Genomic DNA, 8,354 nt, shown 5'->3' with positions numbered 1-8,354 from the left:
TTAGATGCATACTCTTTGTTGCGTGCCCTCCCTAGCTGCGCCCGAACCGAGCAAGAACAAGTCTTTAGGACTCCAAGTGTCGTCCCTCCGTAGATAGTCCACAACACGTCCGGATCCGCCTTAAGATTGACCAACTAGAATCGCCCTTAAGGTACTAGAATTTTCGGCACTTTTGAGCAAGATGTGTGGCTGAATTTTTCTCTCAAAAACTCACTTTGAATACTTTGAAACTCGTTATAAATTGTGAACCCAGGCCACATATTTATAGGGTTATAGAAAGGGAATTGGAATCCTATTCAGATACAAATTAATTAAACCTAGAATCCTACAAGAACTCTAATTTAATTAATTTATCAAATAGAATTAGGAATTTAATCATTAACCGAACTCTGCACGTTTTAGGAAACGTGCACGAACACAAACACTTACGCACACATACACGGCAGCCTCGATGGGCCGCCCATGCGTGCGTGCGAGCAGCAGCCCACGCAGCGAGGGCTGCGCGTGCCACAAGCCCACGCAAGCACCCGCGCGCGCTGCGCGCGCTGTGCGCGCTGCCACGGCCTGCTGGGCCTGGCCTTGCGCTGGGCCTGGCGTGGCTGTTTGTGTGGCGCGCTTGGCTTGCTGGGCGATGGCCTGGCTTCGTGCTGGGCCCTCGTCCGGCAGGCCTCGTCCGATGCTTATTCGTACGATACGCTTCCGATTAAATTTCCGATTCCGGAATTCATTTCCGATACGAACAATATTTAACATTTCCGATTCCGGAATTAATTTCCGTTTCGAACAAATATTTAATATTTCCGTTTCCGGAATTATTTTCCGATTCCGGTAATATTTCCGATTCTGACAATATTTCCGTTTCCGGCAATATTTCCAATTCTGGTAAATTTTCCATTTCCGATAATATTTTCCGATACGTACCATGTTTCCGTTTCCGGCAACATCTACGACTTGGATAATATTTATATTTCCGATACGATCCATATTTCCGTTTCCGGTAATATCATCGTTTCCGGAGTATTCATTTCTTGCCTGTGACGATCTCAGCTCCCACTGAAACCAAGATCCGTCGATTCCGAATATCCATAGATAGAGTATTTAATGCCATTAAATACTTGATCCGTTTACGTACTATTTGTGTGACCCTACGGGTTCAGTCAAGAGTAAGCTGTGGATTAATATCATTAATTCCACTTGAACTGAAGCGGCCTCTAGCTAGGCATTCAGCTCACTTGATCTCACTGAATTATTAACTTGTTAATTAATACTGAACCGCATTTATTAGACTTAACATAGAATGCATACTTGGACCAAGGGCATTATTTCCTTCAAAAAGAAGACGAGCATGCATTTGGGCCGAATACAGCAAGGGAAAGACGAATCTCTGCGAAGCTATGTGCGACGTTTTAATTTAGAGTTAGGACAGATTCCAGATCTACCTGATGGGGTGGCCTTTGATAACTTCTTTAGGGGACTTAAGAAGGGTTCCTTTAAGTTTGACTTGGTAAAGAAAAGTGTGAGAACTATGGCCGATTCTCTGGATGAGGCCGAGTCCTTTATCCATGCCACCGAAATCTGTTCTGTCCCCAAGGAATCTAAGGGAACTGAGACTACAGACCATCCTCAGCGCAAGGACAAGACAGATAAAAAGACCAACCGTCCGAATGGGACGTGGGCTATTGAAAAGAAGGGATATCAGACTAACACCTCCCAAGGGCAGAAGAGAGGACGACCCTACGACAAAGAGAGGTTTGAGTATAAAACAGACTTGTACACGATACTGCTAGACGTCAGTGATAGATATGAGATTGATCCTCCGTTCCCTATGAAGTCGCCGGTAGAAACCCGGGACAGCTCCCTCTACTGTAAGTTCCGTTGTGATGTAGGGCATGAAACAAAAGATTGCAAGAGTCTGCGTAGAGCTCTTGATGGATTAGCCGCCAAAGGATTTCTGAAATCATATCTCAGCACGAGCACAGGGGGAAGTGGTAAAAAATTCTACAAGAAAAGTAAGTCACCGTCATATCGACGTGATGACAATGACACTGATTCAGAATGTGTGGCCGTCATCTCAGGAGGCCTAGCCGCTGGGGGCCCAACAATGAGAGGGAAAAAAGATTATGCAAGCCGGTTGGCGCAGGTAATGTTATCCGGAAAATCCCCAATGGATCACTTCCCAAAGTAGAGATTTGTGAAGCCGACAGAGGTAAGATAGCCACCCCTCATGATGATCCCTTGGTCATTGAGCTAAAAGTGGCGAACCTCAAAGTAAGGCGTATCTTAGTAGACACGGGAAGTTCGTCAGACATTATCAGTACAGCTTGTCTGAATCGTCTCGAACATGATCCTAAGACGATTGAAAAGATACGTTATCCCATCATTGGATTCAGAGGCGGCATAATTCATCCCCAAGGGATAATCACTCTGCCCCTACGAGTGGGAGGCCGACATAAGAGTAAGAACTTGAACGTCCGAATTCTGATTGTGAAAGATCTCACTGCTTACAATATCATCTTGGGACGTCCCACTTTGAACCAGGCCAAAGCAGTAGTCGTCACTCATCTTATGCTTATGAAGTATGTCTTTGATAAAGGCCAAGTCGGCACTATTCATGGTGATCAACAACTAGCAAGAGATTGTTATCTCACTACACTAAGTCCCGAGGCTTGGGGAGGCAGTAAGACTGATGAAGTCAGAGCAAGTTCAAAAAGAAAACTAGACGAAATAGAAGATAAAGTCAAGAAAGAAACCTTTACCATTACCACGGCCCACATGGAGACAAGACGGCCTGAGCCAGTTGGCGGTCATTATGAAATCATCCTTGATGAAGCACGTCCAGATAGGACGGTGCCAGTAGGGTTGTCTCTTGACGATCATCTTGGGGCACAACTGGTCACCCTCCTGAGAGAGTTCCAGGACATCTTTGCTTTCGCTGTGGAGGAGATCGATGCCTGACGATCAGCTTGGGGTACATCTGGTCACCCTCCTGAGAGAGTTCCAGGACATCTTTGCTTTCGCTGTGGAGGACATGCCAGGCATCGATCCAAGTGTAGCTGTCCACAAGCTCAATGTAGAAGAGTCCTTAAAGCCTGTTCGTCAGAAGAAGAGAAATCATGGGGAAGCTAGAAATAAAGCCGCAGCTGAGGAAGTTCAGAAGTTGTTAGATTCTGGGTTCATCCGGCCAAGCCAATATCCAGATTGGGTAGCAAATGTAGTGTTCGTGCCGAAGCCCAATGGATCCTGGAGAATGTGTGTGGACTACACGGATTTAAACAGGGCCTGCCCAAAAGAGAACTTCCCTCTGCCCAAGATAGACCGGTTGGTAGACTCGACGGCTGGTCATGCCATGATGTCCTTTATGGACGCCTATTCTGGCTTTCACCAGATTCCCTTGTGCCCAGAGGATCAGGAAAAAATGTCATTTGTTACTGAGCAAGGCTTGTACTGTTACAAAGTAATGCCGTTTGGCTTGCCGACCACATTTTAGCGTCTAGTCAACACCGTCTTCTCCAATCAGTTGGGACGAAACATTGAAGCCTACATTGATGATATGATAGTAAAAAGCAAGCAACGTGAAGAACACCTGGCTGATTTGAGAGAAACTTTTGAGACGCCCGAAAATATCAGATGAGGTTGAATCCAAAGAAATGTGTTTTTGGGGTAACGGCTGGGAAGTTCTTGGGATTCCTTATTGATGAAAGGGGAATTGAGGCCAATCCGGAAAAAGTACAAGCAGTAATAGATATGACGTCTTCGAAATCAGTAAAAGAAGTCCAACGCCTGACTGGATGTCTAGCGGCCTTGGGACGGTTCTTATCAAGAGCAGGTGACAAGTGTCATTATTTCTTTGGCACAATCAAGAAGAAGAGCAAGGTTGAATGGACTGAATCGGCAGAAACTGCCTTCGTCGAATTAAAGGAACATCTCCACACCTTACCACGGCTTGTCAGTCCTCTTCAAGGAGAAACTTTGTATGTATATCTGGCCATCTCCGAGTGGTACTTGAGTGCTGTGTTGTTGACACAAAGAGAGGGAGTGCAACTCCCCGTCTATTTTGTGAGCCACGTCCTGCAAACTGCCGAACTGAGATACCCTCCAATTAAGAAGTTTGCACTTGCACTGTTTATGGCAAGCAAAAAGCTGCGTCCTTACTTTCTGGCACACAAACTGGTGGTATACACAGACCAGCCCTTGAAACAGCCGCTTACTAAACTAGACGCTGCCGGGCGAATGCTCAAATGGGCAATTGAGTTAAATGCATTTGATATCTCATATGAACCTCGAAAGGCTATCAAGGGGCAAGCATTTGCCGATTTCATTGCAGAAATGACAAGGCCAACTTTTGAGAAGAATGTGGCAACCCGTTGGACGGTATATGTAGATGGATCGTCCACCCAGAACGGATGTGCAGCCGGCATAATATGCAAATCTCCTGAAGGAGACAAGTACGAGTATGCCATGAGATTCAACTTCCAAACATCTAACAATGAGGCTGAATACGAAGCTTTGCTAGCCGGCATAAAAATGTGCAAAGCTGCCGGAGCTCAAGAAATGCTTGCTTTTTCTGACTCACAGCTCATTGTGAGTCAAGTAAACGGAGACTACGGGACAAGAGACCCCAACATGATCAAATACATGCAAGCTGTTGATCGAGGGAGAAAACTAGGTCATTACTAGTCTCTCCTAATCAAACATAAAAAACCTAAACTAACCACTAAACACAAGTAAAGCGGTAAGCAAGGGTCGAAATCCACAAGGACTAAGGTGCACTAGATTATGTTAATCGAACAACAAGCTAGGTCGGAATAGGGTTGGAAAAGTCAACTAACCAACTAAAACTAAACTAACTACCAAAGGACAAACATGGTCAAGGAATGAGATCAAACACCAACAATAATGAAACAAGTATACGAGCAACAATTAAGAATGATGATGCATAAGCAAAGTATGAATGATGCATTGGTTAGAAATAGACCCCCAAATGACTCCCGCCTTTGCTCAATTCTTAGAATAGTCAAATGCGAACTCCCGTCCTACACACAACTACCCTTAGGTCACGGTTAAGCACAAACCAAACAATAGTCAACTTTGGTCACGATCCCTCGATTTTCCTAAAGTCAACTACCCCAAAATCTAAGTCATACACAAGTAGCTAATTTGCATACAACAAAGTTTGAGTATGCTCAAACAAACAATAGTTTAATCATGCAACATCACCAAATTCAAACTCATTTACCATAATCAATCATTGATAGGTTTTCACCCAAACCCTAACCAACAAAACTATTCTATCAACATAAAAATAATAAATTTAAACACTTTAATAACTAATAGCATGATACTAAGCAAAAACAAAAACTAATTTAAAGATTAATTTATAAAACTAAACATGAAACTAATCTAATCAAAGAAATAATAAAACAATAAATAGGACAATAAATGAAGAGAGAAAAGTAAGAAATTCTCATTGATTATTGATGGAGATCTCCAAATCATTAACTCCCATCTTTGAATCATCAAAATCCATCTTCAACCCATTGTTTCTCTCACTTTCTCTCTCCAAAAACTAACTAAAACCCTAAACCCTAAGAAAAAGACTAATTATTTACATCCTAATAAAATGAGTTCCCAAAAATAAAAAGCTTAAGCCTATTTAAACTAAAGGCTAATAAAGTAATTAAAAAGAGAAAAGAAAAAGAAAGTAAAATAAGACAAAGGAAATAAAAAAGGAAGAAAAGAAAAACACAAAATCTTGTTTACAAAGGTTGTACCCTAAATTATTGTACACCAAGGCACCAAGCCCCCAACTAATAGGCTTTGGGCTGGACTCACACGTGTGAGTATGAAACCGCGTCCTTCCTTGCTTATTTTCTCTATTCTCTCGTCATTCTCTGTTTCATTCATTCTTTCCCTCTCCTCTCCCTCTCCTTCTCTCAGGCGATTGTTATGCAATTTTCTTCGGTTTTTGCTGCGAATTTCTCTACGAATGCTCTACATTGTCTCCACTCCATAATCAAGGTTAGTTTTCTTCTTTTTCCAATGAGTTTTCTTGCCTATCGTTTCCCATTAGGGGATTGACCAAGATTGGGGATTTAGGGTTCAGTTTAAGGAATGTAGGTACTTACCTTGGAGGTTTGTGGTTGGCAATTGACCATTTTCAGTATGGAACATTTATGTGTTGCACTGTTGCTTATGATATGAAATATGTATTTGAGTTGTTTTTATGGCTAATTTACATCCTGGTCATAGAATAGTAGAATGTTGTTTATGGTACAAATCCTAAATTTTTTCCACAATACTCTGTATCTAGCTCTAATATATGGCATATTGGTGATTATGATTAAAATGAAGCATCTTTAAGTTAAACTCTTACGAGTTATGATAGACTTAGGTTAAAGAATTGACATACTTGACGTTGGTCTTCGTGCAGCTTTGGTTCTTTGATGATTGTTATCTTGGAATGGGAAGGCATACCTAGTTCGTGAAATGTTAGGAATATCCATATATTTCGTAAAAGTTAAGAATATGTATATAAAAGTTAGTCTGGTTTAGTAAAAGTTAAGAAAAGTTCATATCAATTTACCTAACTTTTACTATATATTGACTAACTTTTAATGTAAAAACTTAACTTTTACTATATAGTGGCATGTTATACCGGAACATGCAATTTGTTTACATTTGTACCTTTTTTCAGCTAATGTGAGTCATACAATCTGTTTTATTCTACACTTTGTAATTTTATGTGTTAAAGTTGTGGTTCTGTAGGTTAAAGTTATACAAATTGTTCTAAAAGTTAAGACAGTCTTCCGTCGTCTCAAACCTAACTTTTACTTTTAATAACTTAACTTTAACTGCTAAAAGTCTGACTTTTATATTTCAACATTTCTTCCGCTACTGTGAGTCATCCAAACTATTTATTGCAGACATTGTAGTATTATGTGTTAAAGTTGTAGTTCTGTAAGTTAATGTTAAAGAAATTGTTCTAAAAGTTAAGACAGTCTTCCGTCATCTCAAACCTAACTTTTACTTTTAATAACTTAACTTTAACTCTTAAAAGTATGTCTTTATATTTCTACATTTCTTCGGCTAATGTGAGTCATGCAATCTGTTTTATTCCAAATATTGTAGTTTTCGTGTTAAAGTTGTAGTGTTGTAGGTTAAAGTTATGAAAATTGTTCTAAAAGTTAAGACAGTCTTACGTCATCTCAAACCTAACTTTTACTTTTAATAACTTAACTTTAACTGCTAAAAGTCTGACTTTTATATTTCTACCTTTCTTCAGCTACTGTGAGTCATCCAATCTATTTTTTGAAGACATTGTAGTTTTCTGTGTTAAAGTTGTAGTTCTGTAGGTTAAAGTTACGAAAATTGTTCTAAAAGTTAAGACAGTCTTCCGTCATCTCAAACCTAACTTTTAACTTTAACTGCTAAAAGTCTTTACTTTTACATTTTTACCTTTATTCAGCTAATGTAAATCATGTAATCTTTTTATTAACCACCTTGTAGTTTTCTGTGTTGTAGTTCTGTAGGTTAAAGTTATGGAAATTGTTCTAAAATTTAAGACAGTCTTCCGTCATCTCAAACCTAACTTATACTTTTAATAACTTAACGTTAACTGTTAAAAGTCCGACTTTTATATTTTTACCTTTCTTCAGCTAATGTGAGTCATGCATTCTTTTTATTTCACACATTGTACTTTTCTGTATTAAAGTTGTAGTTTTATAAGTTAAAGTTATGGAAATTGTTAAAAGTTAAGAAATGTTTTGTACCAGTCTACTCAGTATGCAAATGTTTGAACACTAAAGCTATTAGCTCAAATGGTAGAGCAATGTGCATTTATGTACATGGTGTGGGTTCAAGTCCCATATAGCCTACATACTATTTGTTTTGGTTCGATATAATGAGAAATGATTAACAATATAAAGTCACCCCAAAATAGGTTGATGTAAAGTTACCTTGTTGAGATAGGCTCTGATCGGAACTTGACAGTTTCCAAGTTTACTCGTCTATCTGAGCTTATTCCTGAACAAGGTAGGGTCACTGAGGATGGGATGTATAGAGCTATTGACATTTTCCTCAAGGTATATTCTTTTACAGTTTTACTTATACTTTATATGTACTGTGTGGTAATATTATCATCTGCAGTCTATTGCTATTCTATTGATCAAAGAGCTGCTAGTTCGAAGTGTTATTTGGTATCCTTGTAAAACAGAAGCTAGCTTGTATCATGTTATCTAACTGTATATATTGTTTCCGACTTTATGTTCTTTCTGCTTCATACTTCGTTCGTTCTAAAATTTCTTTCTATCAGATCAAACAGTCCATCAGATAATTTCGTTCGTCCCAAAGTATCA

The 8,354-nt window shown here is 39.7% G+C and overlaps 1 protein-coding gene across 1 annotated transcript; it reads left to right on the top strand.

Moving 5' to 3' along the window:
• The first annotated feature begins 1,345 nt into the window (after positions 1–1,345).
• On the top strand, positions 1,346–2,955 carry LOC110777608 (uncharacterized). The gene is made up of 2 exons (XM_056831150.1): positions 1,346–2,057; positions 2,141–2,955. Exons 1-2 carry the CDS (start codon positions 1,346–1,348, stop codon positions 2,953–2,955), a joined length of 1,527 nt encoding a protein of 508 aa, XP_056687128.1.
• The last annotated feature ends 5,399 nt before the right edge of the window (positions 2,956–8,354 follow it).

This window comes from Spinacia oleracea, chromosome 1, assembly GCF_020520425.1.
Source record: "Spinacia oleracea cultivar Varoflay chromosome 1, BTI_SOV_V1, whole genome shotgun sequence".
NCBI lineage: Eukaryota > Viridiplantae > Streptophyta > Magnoliopsida > Caryophyllales > Amaranthaceae > Spinacia > Spinacia oleracea.
The sequence above is the reverse complement of the archived record's forward strand: the minus strand, read 5'-3'. Positions and strand labels throughout refer to the sequence as shown.

Bases quoted from the DNA above. Each gene is read 5' to 3' on its own strand.
- LOC110777608 (XM_056831150.1), top strand. From the start codon at position 1,346: ATGCATTTGGGCCGAATACAGCAAGGGAAAGACGAATCTCTGCGAAGC. The intron at 2,058-2,140 runs GTGTGGCCGTCA...CGGTTGGCGCAG, and splicing joins CAATGACACTGATTCAGAAT to GTAATGTTATCCGGAAAATC.